The sequence below is a fragment of the Parus major genome, chromosome 9 (genome assembly GCF_001522545.3).
Source record: "Parus major isolate Abel chromosome 9, Parus_major1.1, whole genome shotgun sequence".
Classification (NCBI taxonomy): Eukaryota; Metazoa; Chordata; class Aves; order Passeriformes; family Paridae; genus Parus; species Parus major.
The window spans coordinates 9,396,339-9,411,627 of NC_031778.1; the positions used below are offsets into that span (position 1 = coordinate 9,396,339).

General features: G+C 39.5%; 1 protein-coding gene across 2 annotated transcripts in view; it reads right to left on the reverse strand.

Moving 5' to 3' along the window:
* The window catches only part of COL4A4 (collagen type IV alpha 4 chain), a 63,275-nt gene that overhangs the window by 10,354 nt on the left and 37,632 nt on the right, over nucleotides 1–15,289 (reverse strand). For both annotated transcript variants that reach the window (XM_015637530.2, XM_015637529.2), the window contains exons 25-39: nucleotides 14,947–15,130; nucleotides 14,318–14,386; nucleotides 13,203–13,307; nucleotides 12,555–12,773; nucleotides 11,824–11,985; nucleotides 11,017–11,187; nucleotides 9,695–9,838; nucleotides 9,207–9,314; nucleotides 8,769–8,947; nucleotides 7,621–7,684; nucleotides 7,038–7,112; nucleotides 6,790–6,897; nucleotides 6,381–6,488; nucleotides 2,437–2,508; nucleotides 1,522–1,650 (exon numbers count right to left, since the gene is read on the reverse strand). In XM_015637530.2, coding sequence (XP_015493016.1) covers nucleotides 1,522–1,650; nucleotides 2,437–2,508; nucleotides 6,381–6,488; nucleotides 6,790–6,897; nucleotides 7,038–7,112; nucleotides 7,621–7,684; nucleotides 8,769–8,947; nucleotides 9,207–9,314; nucleotides 9,695–9,838; nucleotides 11,017–11,187; nucleotides 11,824–11,985; nucleotides 12,555–12,773; nucleotides 13,203–13,307; nucleotides 14,318–14,386; nucleotides 14,947–15,130 — 1,897 coding nt within the window. The remainder of the gene's footprint in view (nucleotides 1–1,521; nucleotides 1,651–2,436; nucleotides 2,509–6,380; nucleotides 6,489–6,789; nucleotides 6,898–7,037; nucleotides 7,113–7,620; nucleotides 7,685–8,768; nucleotides 8,948–9,206; nucleotides 9,315–9,694; nucleotides 9,839–11,016; nucleotides 11,188–11,823; nucleotides 11,986–12,554; nucleotides 12,774–13,202; nucleotides 13,308–14,317; nucleotides 14,387–14,946; nucleotides 15,131–15,289) is intronic.

Sequence of the window (15,289 nt, forward strand, 5' to 3'; positions counted from 1 at the left end):
TTCCTGAATTCCAGCAATGGGAGAAATGGTAATGATGTGAAGTGAGTGGGGACTGTGAAATGATTCTGCCTGGGGCAGGATAAGTATTCACAGCAAAATTCCTAAAAATTATTCCTAAAAATCTCAGTGAACAAGATGAATTTACTAGCCTTAAATGCATTTCCCCCCTAATCTTTAATCTGGATTTTTACACAATAAAACATTTATGCCCTTACTTGTGACAGGCAGAGTTGCAGGTTACCATCCTCTGCACAACACTTTTGAACACTTGCAGCTTGTTAACATGTGGGTTGCATTCTGTTGCCTTCTCTTTTCCCCAAAAGGTCTTGCTTTTGACCCCATCCTTCTATTTACTTTCTGGTGAGTTTTCTCTTATTTGTCAAAGCTGCTCACAACCATTGGACACCTTGCCTATCCTGTGTCCAACAGTGTTAATACATCTCAGAATTAAACCTCCTTTTTTCCTCAACAGCACCATTCTGTTGGCTCTCCCAGTTCACCAACTAGTAACCAAACTAAGAAAAATTGATTGTGTCTTCATCTTAGAATAATTCACCTCACCAGATTTCACCTCCTGCTGTTTTTCTTCCGTGTGTTATGTGACTGTGGCAAGGTCTGGCAGCGTAAAGTTGTTGTCACTTCTAATCACAGAATTGCTGAGGTTTGAGTGGGTCTCTGGAGACTTCCTAGACTAACCCTGCCCTCAAAGCAGGATCAGCTGGAGCAGGCTGCCTCAGGCTCTGCCCAACTGGGTTTTGAGTATCTCCAATGACAGACACTTCATAACTTCTCCAGGCAACCTGTTCCCATGCTCAATTCTCTTCATAGGGAAATTAAAAGTTTTCTTTATATTTAAGGAGAATTTCCTGAATGTCAGTTTGTGCCTATTCCCTCTTGTCCTATCACTAGATATCACTATGAAGGAACCAGGTCCCTCCCATCAGGTACTTCCACACACTAATAAACTCCCCCTGAGCTTTCTCTTCTGCAGCCAAAGCAACTCCCCCTCTCTCAGCCTCTCCTCATAGGACAGATGCTCCAGTCTCTTCACTTTCCCAGTGGCCCTTCCTCAAACACTTGCTTTTTCCCATTTCTGTGCAGTTTCTATATCACCAAACTCTAAAATAACCATTGCAATCTTGTGAGGCAGTTCTATCTTGCACTTATATCAGAACAGTTGATAGATTTATTATAGTTCTGGGACTGCCAGATCTTCTGCACTTTTTTTCTTCAGGAATTTCTTCCTAAGTGCCAACCCTACCTAGCAGTTCCCTGAGTCTATTCAAGTCCAAAATTTTCTATTTTCATTCTTTCCTATAACATAAACCAGAAATTCTGGAGATTCTGTATGTCAGGAAACATCAGCATGTTACAACAGAAGTGTTTTTAGGGAAATAATCTTCTATTAATATTCATATTAACTGGAGTTTTATTTTTCTAAAGTTCCTTTAGAAAAATAAAATAAGTATGAGCTTAATTTCAGCTCTGCAGAGCAGCACTTTGGAGAAAACCTTTTCTTACCTGGAAATCCTGGGAATCCCCTTTCTCCAGGGGAGCCTGGAATAGAAATACCAGGCCATCCAGGTTCACCTCTGTCTCCTTTTGGTCCAATTTCTCCTGAGTATCCTGGGGGCCCTGTCTCACTCTGACCTTTATAAGAAAACAATTATGTACATAAAGCTTACAGCGAATACAAATACAGATGTGCAGAACAGAAATACCAGTTGCAGATGTTCCTCCTTACAAGGTTTGCCTAGTGCTGTTTTTCTGGTTCTCTCTTGGAAACTGGATAGAGTTTTGTTGAATCTGGCCCTAATTCATCACTTTCAAAGAAAGTAATCTTTTTGCTTGAATGCTCTTCTTCAGGGGTTATTTTATGTGGTGTAATTATTGTCTGTACCTTGAAATGTAAACAGTATGGTTCTAAATTTAATTTTTTATCAGCATATATTTGTAATCTTTATATAGATTATAAACATTGTTTTTTAATAGTGCTTCAAAAGCACCTTTTGAAAGTTGCAAATACATCAGCATGGGTGAAATCCATGTTCCCCTTATTTTTGAGGCACAACTCCCACAGACTTTAAATGGATCTGGGATTTCACAAGTCTCCTTTTAATTTGTTAGTTTTATCTTTCATATATTAAAAAAAAAGAGACTTGGCTCTCCTTTGAGTCATCTGTACTGAACTTTTAAATTTTATAAACAGCCTTGAAACATTCCAACAAAACTATGTAAGTAGTGGAAGTTTGAAAGTTTTCCCCACAAATAACAGCAGGTGTGCCATTAAGCATACTTTAGATTCTGTTTGAAAGTTTAGTCTGAGCATTAATAATATCTTCTGGGCAAGGCAAACATCAAAATAACATGCACCTTTCCTTGCACATTCAGTCATGTAGGAGAAGATTTTCTGTTCCAGTTATTTTTCATCTTTACCTGGAGCTCCTGCAGAACCCTTTTGACCTTTTAGTCCATCCAAGCCATCCAGTCCAGGCAGTCCAGGAAGACCTGAGAGGTGTTACACAGGTATTACACAACAATCCTTTACAGTCACAATTAAAAATCAAGCCTTTTTATTTTATCTGACAACACATACTGGATCAAGATGGGGTATTTACTGAATCTGATTACTGGCAACTGCAGATGAAATCACATTGCAGTGCTGTCTTTTTGGAAAGGCAAATGTGAAAAGTTTAAAATTAGCAGTCTTAATAGAGTTTCACATCAGAGCAATCAGAAAACATAACTTTTGATCCTTTAGGTACTTCCATCCTGCAGCTAGCAGATTATGGCCTGATCTACAGAGAACCTTGTGTCTGTGCCTGCACTGCCATGGCTACATGTGGTTGCTACTCCAAAGTTCACTGTGCTACTGCTTCATGGCCACTGATGGGGATGCAGACACTACCTAAGATAGCTGTAAAGCTAGAACTTCTTTACAGCTTCTGTTCAAAACAGAAGTGCATTTTAACCCAGCTGCACCAAAAAGAGGCTGAACTTCCACCTGGCTTCTTTTCTCTGGTCCTGCAGATTTCACACAGAAAACTATGTGGTTTTTTGCATCACTGTATTAAAAAAGCTCTTTGAACAGAACAGCACCTTTGAAAGACAATAACCTTTGAAGACAACAAATCTATAATTGAAGCCTCTGGTGAAACACTAGTATGTAGAGCATCTCTGTCACTAGTGATGTTCACTAGCACTGGCTGAGTATTTGTGGTAGTCAGACATAACTTTTGCTTTATAATTTGCTCATTTTTGAAAATTGCTAAAACACAATGAATAAAACCATAGATTTATTACCCATTTTTTCAAAAGTTGAACTAATCTAAGGTTGTGTTTGCAGTCAAGAGTAAAATATCTCCATGTCATCAGTGCTTTTTAGCTCCCAGGTTGTATAGATAAACTATCAAATGTGAGAGCAAACACTTCCTCAGTGCAGACAGCAGTCTGTCACCTGGTGATAGCAACAGGTCTGGCAAAACTGGTGGGTCATTTGTGACTGGTTTCAGAGGGGTTTCAGAAACAGGAACAGACTTGGGATGCCTCTTGCACCAGAGAGGGACACTGATCATCATCAATGATACTATTAGTGCCTGTTCCTGTCTCTGTCCCACTTCTGCTGCTCATCTCTGCCTCCTTTTCTTCCCCATCAATCCCTCTCCCTGCCCTGACTCTCCAGTCAGGATTCCCAGTCCACTTGCAGGGGGTTTCTCCCACAAGCCTGAATTATCTGTGTGTCTGTCTCCTTTCCTCTGGCTCCTTCCTGGCACAGAAGATGTAGGTTCTCTGTTGGGTGCCGGTGCTTGATCCCAGCATGTCCCACAGCTCACCAATCTGCCATGTATCCTGAGCAGGCATCTTGGGAGAATTCATTACTCAAGCACATATGAATGGATATATTTTTTAAAATTTATAAACTGATCAAATTTGGCAAGGACAAATTGCTGTAGGAACAGCAGCACAAATGCCCTTCATCAGCTGCTTCACCTGCCAAATTTAAGTGTTCCTAGACAAAGATGGGTCATCTGAGAATGAAAAAATAAAAAAGCTCTAGCAGGCACACGGAAAATTATCATCACATAGCTTTGTTCTCAGAAATTGTTGAATTATTTTAGTTAAAATTTAACAAAGGATGAATTGAAAAAATCCAGTGTGTAGTAAACACCAGTCTGGAAAAAATTTAAATCCAGAAAATTGTTTGAAAACCTGCAAAAACACTGATAATATACTCTCTGTGTAATCCACGTTATAATATGGGATACTAGTAATCTAACCCATAATATCTTCTATGACCTCAATTAACTGTTCTTTAACTTCTCATGACATTCCAACTTTCATTCCTGCTTTCTGTAGCCTTCTTGTGCTTTGGACACGTTCCCATTTTAAAATTTATTTTAAGAGTAAGGGTAAGAGTTGCTTTTGGGGAATTTAACAGTGGTATTTTAAAATTATTAAGAACTCCTAACTAATTTTGGCCCCCCAGGTCACCACTAAAAACTTTTTTGATCCTTGGCTCATTCAGACAAGATTGATGGCTTGGTTTTACTTGCTTTCCAGGGAATTTCTGACACATTTGCCAACAATCCATTATAATATCAGCACTTGTAATTCTAGATTTTTGGATTGCTGTGGTCCCATATTTCTAGGTACAGCTGAATTGGCTGACCTGAGCATGAACCACTTTTCTGTGTTGTACAGCCCAATTCAGCTCCTACTCACACAAGTCCTCCTGGTGATGGCCTGAGTATTACTTGCTCCATCAAGGATTACTCACACAAGCAAGGCTTGCCAGGCTAAGCCCTTAACTAGTAAAACTACTGTAATAAAGAAAATGGGATTATGCTTTGATAGATGATGTTTAACTTCCTTTTTTTTTTTTAAATCTAGAAGTTCTTTAAAATCTAAAGGCACAGGACTTTTAATGTAACTGAAAACCAATGAGACTAACGAGGCCATGTACCTAGCTACAAATCACCCATTTCATTTCTAATGCTTGCACCAGCACTCGTTGAAAACAGCACCAAGATCTATATATCCAGTTGAATTGGAATACAAATATCAGTCAGTTTTCATTACTGGGTATAGTTTCAAAGGTATTAACCTTCTTTCCAGCTATGCTGGCAATACACAGAATCCTCAGCTTAGTGGGCAGCTCTGTCTCTAATGAATTGCCATTTGGGACTGAACTTTTCCTTCTGCAGGACATGTCTTAATGTTATGTTCCTGTGCAGGACTTGGGATAACTTCTGCTCAGTAAAGAAGTGTCTTATGGCAAGAAGGAAAGAGCCCATCAATTATGAAGAAGTTTTCAGCAGAAGAATGCTTTTTTTCTTTTTTGACCCCTTTCAGACATCCCTGCCACAGCAGATCTCTGCCTTTGTTACAGCAAATATTGTTTGCAACACTGAAATGTTCTCTTGCACATTATGTACTGGCAGGGAGTCTGTCATGACAGTTTAAATCAGCACTGCTTATTTACTGCAAGCAATCATAAATTGTTTCCATTTTTCATTTGAATTTTCAGTCATTTGTAAGAATCCTTCTCAATTTGTCCTTAAGCAGAACTTGAAAAAGTGGACCTATTGTCCTCTCTAACCATTTTTTATAGCCCCAAGTGTTACTTTACTGTGGTTTCTGGATATGGGTCACTAATCTTCTTCCTGTTTGGGAACTGGTTATGAGGCACACTATAATAATATAGTGATATATTATTATTACAGGATAAAGAGTTGATAACTTTCTTTATGGAGTATTGATAACTTAAAATTTCTACAATTTTAAGCATAGTAAAAGTCAAAAACGTTCTCCAACAAAAACAATTGTATAGATGAACTAACATTCAATCTAAACACAACAATCATTGCAAGAAGTGTAAATCAGGATTTGGAGGAAACACTTCTATGTTAAATACTCCAAAATCAGACAAGCAGCAAGAAAACCAACAATAAAATGCAACTCAAGTTATCACAATTTGTTAAAACAAATTTGAAAAACAAAGCTGTCATAGCAGTCTGCTGGGTTTATAGAGTAACAGTGGCACTCCATGGTGAAAATGTAGAACACAGCATAACTGAAGTGAAACAGCTAATTACTGCAAACTCCTTTTTCTTTCCTGAAGTTCTGCTGTTGGTTACATCAGCTAAACCAGACTCTGTTTCTACCTTCTTCCTTACTCATTTTAGATTGTAGCCCAGTTTTCCAAAGTAGCATTTATGTTACTTCTCAGAGTTAATGGGAACTGTCTTAAGTCTTCTAGCAGTTTAAGAGACCCCAGAGTTCCAATCAGTCACAGGCCTTTTCCATTTTCACTACAGAAAGAGTATTTATGTCTGGTACTGTCGCATTATCACTAGAATGACACTGTATATTCTGTTCACCTTTTCTGCCTTGGAATCCAGGCAACCCTTGCAATCCTGGAGGTCCCAAAATTCCAGGTTTCCCTTTTTCTCCAGGTTCTCCTGGCAATCCTTGAGGACCTGTAGCTCCTGAGAGTGAAAGATGAATATGCAAGTCCATTAAACTGTTGATTTTCTTCCCATGCTGTGCAGCAATTGTTAACAACAGTACCTGAAAGTGTTTGGGGATCTAGGAAGAATTGATGGGTCTTGCTCTCTGAGACTGAGCAGACAATTGCTGCTATAGTACAGAAATAACTTTCAATGCCCGCCACCTCTGATTATATAATTATATTATATATATTTCTCCAGCCTCCTCAGAGATGCCTCAACTGCCTTCTCCTGTTCCATGTCTCTTTTGAGCTATTCCATGGCATTATTTTTTAATTACCTGGTAATCCAGGTATCCCTGGATATCCAGGGTCACCCTTGGATCCTGGTCTTCCAGGCTGTCCTTGGATACCTGGTAAACCCTTCTCCCCTGGAAATCCACGGAGTCCTTAAAGAAAAAAAAAAAATAAGAACAACTATTGCTACAGAATGGCTTAAAATGCATAGGGAACAGGGCACCCTCTGCTAACAAAACTTAGAGAAAATAAAATTTTAAGTCTAATTTTGTCTTCAGTCAGACAAAGGTACCTGGCAATCCTGGATCTCCCGGAGGCCCTTTCTGACCGTGTGTGCCAAGCAGAGGAGTTGGATCACCTCTCTTGCCTGTTGAGGTACAGTGACTTCCATTTTACACAAGCAACCTTTCCATCCACAAAACCAAAGTTGGACACTTTTTTAAGATCAGGAGAGTCATTAACAGATAAAAACAGCTACAGAATGGGCTAGGAGAATGCAAAAATGAAAATTGCTTTGGCACGTGCAATTTATGACAACTCACTTTGATTGCATGGTCTCTTATTTGATTTGACAAGTTTTCCATATCCATAAGGATCTGTTCATGGTTTTGATGGAATTTTTAAGTTCCATGAAATCTGACAGGAATTTATCTTCTGAATTAACAATACCTACTTTTAAAGGAAGAAGCTGGTTAAAAATATACTGAAATGCAACTTTTGCCTTCAGGTAAGTGAGACTTGTTTCTAATTATGTTCATGTTTTATGGGAAAAAGGACAGAAGTGAAAATAATTTTCTAATGAGTCTTCACCATCTATCCTACATATATCCTAACAATATTACTCTTTTCAGAACATGTCTATTTAAACTCATTACCTTTACATCCTTTGGGGCCAGTCAGTCCTGGATATCCTGGGTTTCCTGGTAAGCCAGTATCACCCTGATTTTTTAAAAAAAAAACAAAATAAAAATGTTTGACATAAGATACATGTAGCAGGAATGATCTGCAGGAGCATTTGCTTCTCTTAGCAAAACTGTATCTTAAGCTTAAAAAAAACCATCTTTGTTAAATGTCTTACACTGGCTACCAACAAGAAACTGTAGGTTAGACTTGCTAATAATTTTGAATTTATGTTTTTATAGCTTATTCTCATTCTTGGTTCAAACAGCTTAATTTCCCCACAGATGGCCTGAATAATTTGAATTAAAAAGCACCATAAAATATGTATCCATATATTATTCAAATATTATTGTATGTTCTCCAAAATTTACTATAAACATTAACCAGAAATATTGTGATGCCACAATAAAAAAATGTAGATTTCCCTGTTTTTCCTTTTGAATAATGACCAGCATGTTCAGCAAAGAAATAAATTAAACAAACCAAGCAAAAGTATGTCCCTTTACCAAGAAAGTAACTGTGCTTTTTCCTTCATGTAATCTGTCCAGCATAAAAGAAGTAAGAATTATACCTTGCATGTAATGTTTGTGTCATTTTATGTATTTGTTCTTGAGCAACATTGCTTGCCTGGGTTCTGCTTGGGGCAAAGATGATTTGTTTTGTCCTGCCTATTGCCTTGGTCACTTCACACAGCAGGCTATGAAGAAACAGCTACATATTAACTGCATAATTGTGCTGCTGCTATGTTGTGATCTCTGTGATAATTGGTTTGTCAATCTGCTCTTTAGAATAATGTTAAAGACTTAATTGTGCATCAGTTTTTTGCCCCCCCTTTTAGTGTAGTGGAGCCTGGGCTACAACTACATGGCAAAGCACTGCATCAGAACAGGTAGCTAAGAGAGGTCCTTTCCTAACTCCCACCACAGTTCCTACTAAAATGAAACCACGGCACTGAGGTGTTTCATTAGGGAATTTACAGTTCCTACTACACTGGCTGTCTCTCCTCAGAGACATGGTGAGTAATGAGTCTAATGAGGAGTACAGTACAAGCACCCCTCATCACATTTCTTAGAGGCAGGAGATAACTGCAAAATCCAGGACACTTCACTACCACTCTGTTTACCTGGTCACCTGGTTCTCCTTGAAAACCTGTAATTCCTTGAAGGCCCTTTGGTCCAGACAAACCCCGTGATCCTGGAAACCCCATCACTCCAGTGTCTCCTTGGTCACCTGGCAGTCCTGGAACACCGTTCTTCCCTGGAAATCCTCGTGCTCCTCTGAAACCACTATTACCTTTTTCACCTGAAGTTGATTGAAGAACAAGATAATGACCAATCAAGTCAAGCCAGTGTTTGACACTGATTTTCAATATAGCAATGCTTTCACTTGTGGTGTATTGCCTTACTGATGATCCAAAGACACTGTGCAGCCAGTTTAGGAATCTGTAAACATGGCATGATGGCTGGATGTTACTGCAGCCCTGAGTCCACACTGTGAAAACCGCCAGTGATTTATGCCAGGGGAATATGTGTGTATGTAGGGCTTTATTTTATGAACTCACCTCTTTCACCTCTCAATCCATGCTCACCAGGAAACCCTGGGTCCCCCATTTGTCCTTTCTCAAGACGGAGGTTAACACAGCCGCTGTCTCCTGGTGGCCCCCTTTCACCTTGGAAGTAACATATGGAATGCAAATATGTTCTCATGAGTCATGTGTCCTGAAAATCAGTTTGAGTGGTGACTTTCCTAATAGAGAAAGACTTCAAATACTAATGTGGCTCTCAGTTTTTTCAGCAGGCTTACTGCTGACAGAATTTGCAATCTTTCCCTTGCTTTTTTGTTAATTCAATAATAACCCAGTGATGTTAAATCAGAAGAATTAGGAAAGATTGTGAAATTACGAAAGACAGCAATTCTGAACTGCCTGTGACTGCACCTTGCAGATGATTATTCGCTTTCCTATAAAAATTAAACATATTTTTAACACAGTAGTAACAAATCTAAACATAGCAGCAATATATCTATAGAGTGAAGTGTATTTTTACAAACCTTTTATTCCCATATCTCCACATTCTCCACTAGGCCCAGGTAGACCCATTTTTCCTTCTTCACCTTTTACACCAAGGATTCCCATTGGGCCTTGTATTCCTGGAAGTCCTGGGAATCCCTGGGGTCCTTGAATGCCTTTGCTTCCTGGTAATATAAAATGCTTTATTTACATGTTAAGTCTGCTTATACTGTTGATGTCATATTCTAAGGAATATTATAAAGCAAAAGCAGGATGTTTAGAAGGACTTATTAAGAAATCAGTAGAATTAGAGAACCAATAGTTGGAGCATGGCTTCATGCCAAGGTCAAACTTCTCTTGAAGGGTCTTGAACCCAGATTCCACTGAAGCAAATTGCCTCCCTGTACCTGCAAGTCAGCCCCTGGAGATTTAGGCTACCCTTACTCCTAAAACTCCTAAAGCAGTTATCCCTAACACACCACCAGACCTTTCATGTGGCTGCTGGATTATGGGGGCTTCATTCTGCTCCCTGTCCCTGCCCTCCAGCTCAGGAGGTTGGTACCCATAGAACAGCTGGGCTTGCCATTAAAGACTGAGGCAAAGAAGGCTTCAGCCTTTTCCTCATCCTTTGTCACTATGTTTCCCCCCTCCCATCCACTAAAACATGGAGATTCTCCTTACTCCTCCTTTAGCTGCTAATGTATTTATAGAAGCATTCGTATTGTCTTTTACAGCAGTAGCCAGATTGAGTTCTGGTTGCACTTTGAGCCCTTAGGGTTATGGGGGGAGAAAAACAAACACACCCCTGTCCTCCTGAGTTGCCTGTCCCTTCTTCCAAACTTGATACACTCTCCCTTTTTTCCTGAGTTCAGCTAAAACTCTGTTCAGCCCAGCTGCTCCTCTTCCTCGCTGGCTTGTCTTTCAGCGCATGGGATGGCTTGTTCCCACGCCTTAAAAATTTCTTTCTTGAAGAATGTTCAGCCTTCCTGGACTCATTTGCTCCTCAGGACTGCCACCCAAGGGATTCTGTTAACCCCAAACATATTCCTTTTATTATAGCATATTACAACCTATAACAAATAGTCAGGAAATAATATATAGAAATATGTCACTGTTGTAAAATGACTAAAGTACCAGGATGCACCAAGATGCATCAAACTATATTCATCCCTTTGTTTTTCTCTTTCTTAAGAGAAAGAACAATGGATAGTTCTATGGTTATTGACTCTACCCTGCTGCAGTCTTATTCTTGAAGCTGGAAAGGGAGGTAGGTGCAAAGTACTTCTTAACCTTGACAGAAGTAGAAAGGGCTCCCTCCACAAGAGAACTTACAGTGAGGTGGTCTGCAGGATATTTAACATACCTGTTTCTCCTGGGAAGCCAATGGGTCCATTATTGCCTGGAAGTCCTGGGGGACCTCGTGTGCCTGGAGGACCTGGGAGACCTCGTGAGCCCAGAGAGCCTTTGAGACCTTTGATTCCAGGTGGCCCAGCCAGGCCCCTGTCTCCCCTCTGACCTTTAAAGCCTGGCAAGCCTGAGAAAGAAAGCTTTAATCTGTGTATGTAAATGCAGGCAAAAGTTAAGCAATTGTATATAAAAAGTAGAAAGTGTTAGATTTGGTATAAATTTGAAGATCATCAAACATGGCAAAATAAGTTGCAACCTTTTTATCACTATGTTGGAGTCCTGGCCCTGCCTGTATTTTTCAATTGGAATGTTTGTTTACTTGTATTTCTTTAGTGACAGACAATAGAAGAGCACTGTGAAAAATCCCTACTAATTTATAAATACTTTTGATAGATGTGTCTCCCAGCTCTCCCTAAATAACACTTCCATTGAAGAGTAAGGAAGATAAAAGCACCACAGTAATGACAGGAGCTCAGTTAAGTTACTCAGGACAACAGATAAGATATTTGTTTATTACTTACAGTGAACCCACTGTGGTTTGGCCAGTTAAGGAACAGCTTGAGAAGGGAAGTTGGGATACACCTGAGATGCACAGTCTACACTCCTTGAGTTTAAAAAATATCCAGAACACAGTGTATACCCCCAGTAATGAGCAGCCCCCATGGGAACATCTGTTGTGCCAGCCACAAAAACCATGTGATTAAATCTGGCAGAAAATATGTGCAAAGCTTAGAGCTGTAAGGCAACCTGCTGGCTGTTGTACCTTGAGGTCCTGGCAGGCCCATGACACCTCTGAGTCCAGGTGGTCCTGGTAAGCCTGGGACACATGGTGAGCCAGGGAAGCCTGGACAGCCTGGTGCTCCTATATCACCTTCTGGGCCTCTAAAACCTTTGGCACCTGGAAATCCTGGGGTGCCAGGCTGTCCTGGAAGAAAAACATTGTTAGTTCCATTACTCACTGTCCCTCAGAATTCCTAGTTTTAATTTTGAAATGTACATGTTCAGTTACTATAGTATACCATTTATCCTGTAGTTTTTACATTGTGAAAAGTGATGATCTTCTGCAGTTTAGAATTGTCTGTTATGGAGAACTTCTTTCTTTAAGGAACAAAGGCAAATTCAACCCTCATATATAGGTACAGAAGAGAGTTTCTGATGTGTAGGAGCAGGATGGGGGTAGCTCACTGGCCTGCACGAGGTGCACAGCACTGAGTCACATCTAGAGGTGTTCCCTGCACTGAAGGATGGGTGTACCTGCTTAGGGCCAGGCAAAAGGAACAGCTGTAAAAGGAAACAGCAATATCCTCAGTGGGGTGGGAAGGACGTGGTGCTGTGGAGACATCACTGCAGCGAACAGCAAACTGTAATGGGAGTACAGTCCACAGTCACCTTTACGGATCTGAGTGAGAGGAAGTTTTCTCTGAACCAGGAGAACTTTTTGCTCAGATTCTTTTTTTGAACATGTAGAAGTGTTTCATAGAAACTGGCCCATACCTTGAAGTCCTGGAATGCCTGGATTGCCCCTTGCTCCCTGAGCACCAGGGGGTCCTGGCAGTCCCCTGTTGCCTGGGATTCCTGGAGGACCATATGTGGTGTCACCTGGGAGACCTTTCTGACCATCTGTGCCAGGTGGACCTGGAAGGCCATTTTTGCCATCAATTGTAGCTCCTCTTTCACCTTCATCACCAGGATCACCAGCTGTGCCTCTAAAACCTGTCAATAAGATTTTAAAATTCAAATAAAGCTTAATTCAGGAGGTGTTCAAGGTTTTTTGTTTTGGTTACACCCCCCACCACCCAAACTGTGGAACATTGTAGTCCAAATTCAGCCAGATTTAAATTGTCATCTTTCAAAGAAAAATAATGTAATAAATCAAATTTCATGTTTCTTATTTATAGTTAATGATACATGAAGACTGAAGGAGGTAATTCCTGTGGGAAGTGACAGGGGTTTTTTTTGGGGCAGCATCTGTCTTGACTGCTGTCACTTTGTCCAGTTCAATGCCTTTGCTCTCTGGACACTGAACTACTCATTTCAACTCAATTCTACCTTACCCTACCCTACCTTTCCCTGCATGTATGCATTACAACATGACAACGTGCATTACAGCAGCTCTCCCAGATCAGGAAAAGCACAGTTCACCTTCTGGCCCAGGGATTCCTGCTCCTGGCCTTCCTCGATGGCCTTTTTGCCCATCAAAGCCATTTGGTCCAGGATGCCCAGGGAGTCCTTTTAAACCCTTTTGTCCTGGAAATAAAAAGGAAATACAAAAAAAAAGCTGTCAGAACACTAAAATGTGTAATCTAAGGATTTTATCTTTATCCCATACAAATTCATATACCTTGAAAACAAGCTGATTTAATTTCTTTTGGGCAAGATCCACTGCCCAAGTTATAAACAAATGCTGTTTTTCTAAATTAACATGTTCCCTATTCCATTAATAGCAGACTTCAAATCATCAGTGTCAACTAGGAAAAAAATATTTCCTACAACATTTTAATGTTACAGGCCATGAACAGTATTAACCTAGTGAATGACAGGTGTCAGCTCAAGTTCTTATACTCTCCTGTGCTGTGTCCTGCTTCTGGAATGGTGTGGATGAGCTTAGTACACTCATCCCTGTTCTTTCATGTCTGTAAAAATTTTTGCTCCCATCCACAACACTGATGTCAGGGAGCTGTGTAATACCAGCTTGAAAATCCACTATCTCCATTTCCTCTGAATTTGCTGGGATATTTCAAATGTCTTGGACGTGATCACAAGCAACATTTTTCCAGTTCCTGGGTGAGTTCTTTGACTTTAAGTTGAATAAGCTGAAGTAATGGTGGTAAGTATTGAGATTTTAGGGTTCAATTGCAAGTTGCCATGAGCAATACAGTTTCAGAAATTACAGACTTGCAGCATATTTTTGCCTTGCACATCTCTTTCTCCTGATGTACATACTCTAGGACTTATCCGACTCCAGCCATATTTTACAATCTCATGCATTTTCATTGAGGCAGGACAGAATTTGAAGCTATCTTGATTTAATTACTTCTATGGAGGCTGCCTGCACACCTTCTGATGGTGCAAACTGCAGCTGTCTGACCCTTGATTCTAATAGAGTACATTCCTGTGTGTTTGCAGTTCTACATTTTGAAACAAAATTAGTTAAAAAACTAGAATAGTGTAGATTTTTAGAATAGCTCTTTTCTTTAATTAGAAACTTAAAACTCCATTTCAGTAGAAATCAAAAATTCTTCTATGCATGAACATACCTTGAACACCTTTAAAACCTGGGGGACCTGGATTTCCAGGATATGGTGATGTAATGCAGACAGTTTCACCTGAAGCAAGAGGGAGAAGAAATTTATTTGATTTTAGATTAGCTGGAGTCTGAACCCTTACTGTAATATAAATGGAGAACTACCAAACCATATGTGCAAATGTGAAGTGGCTGTTTATACACATTTTTATTTCCATATTACTGAAGTTTTGATGAGGAATCTTAAAATATGTATTTTTTGATACTTACTATAGAACATTGGTAATATTTTGAATTGTAATACAGTTGTATTTTTTAAAGACAAATTCTTTTTTAATTGTCATGGCAATTTGTCTTACAATACTCTCTACTGCAAGAACAAAATATTTCCATTTCAATTCTATCTATAGCTGATGTAGATTTTTTTTTTGCTAAAGATTTTTATAAACAAAAACCTAGCCAAGTTTTAATTATAAATTGTGTTTTCCTATAAATTAATATTATTTTCACCCTAAATGAATAGAACTATATATATACACATAGCTATACATATAGAATAATACATATTAAACCATAATGGATGCCACCAAACATCCAAACATATTTGGTTACTTCATTCTTAACTTAGACATTCAAAATTACCTTTCTGGCCTTTTGGACCAGGTGGCCCAACATCACCCATATCACCAAAGTCTCCGGGGCTACCTCTGGCTCCTGGAGGCCCAGGAAGCCCCAAACCAGGCAATCCCATCTGGCCTTTTACCCCAGGAGGTCCTGGGAGCCCAGGGAATCCTTTCTCACCCGGAATTGCTACTCCAGAATCACCCTGAAATAAAAATTCTTGGTAAGAAGTAAGAAGAGATCATTTCTCTCCTCTCTCTGATTATGAAAAAGAATGTTAGAGAATTATCTGGAGAAACACTTTCACAATAGAAAGACTACATGGATGACATTAGTATTTTTAAATATTCAAAGGCAATAGGAA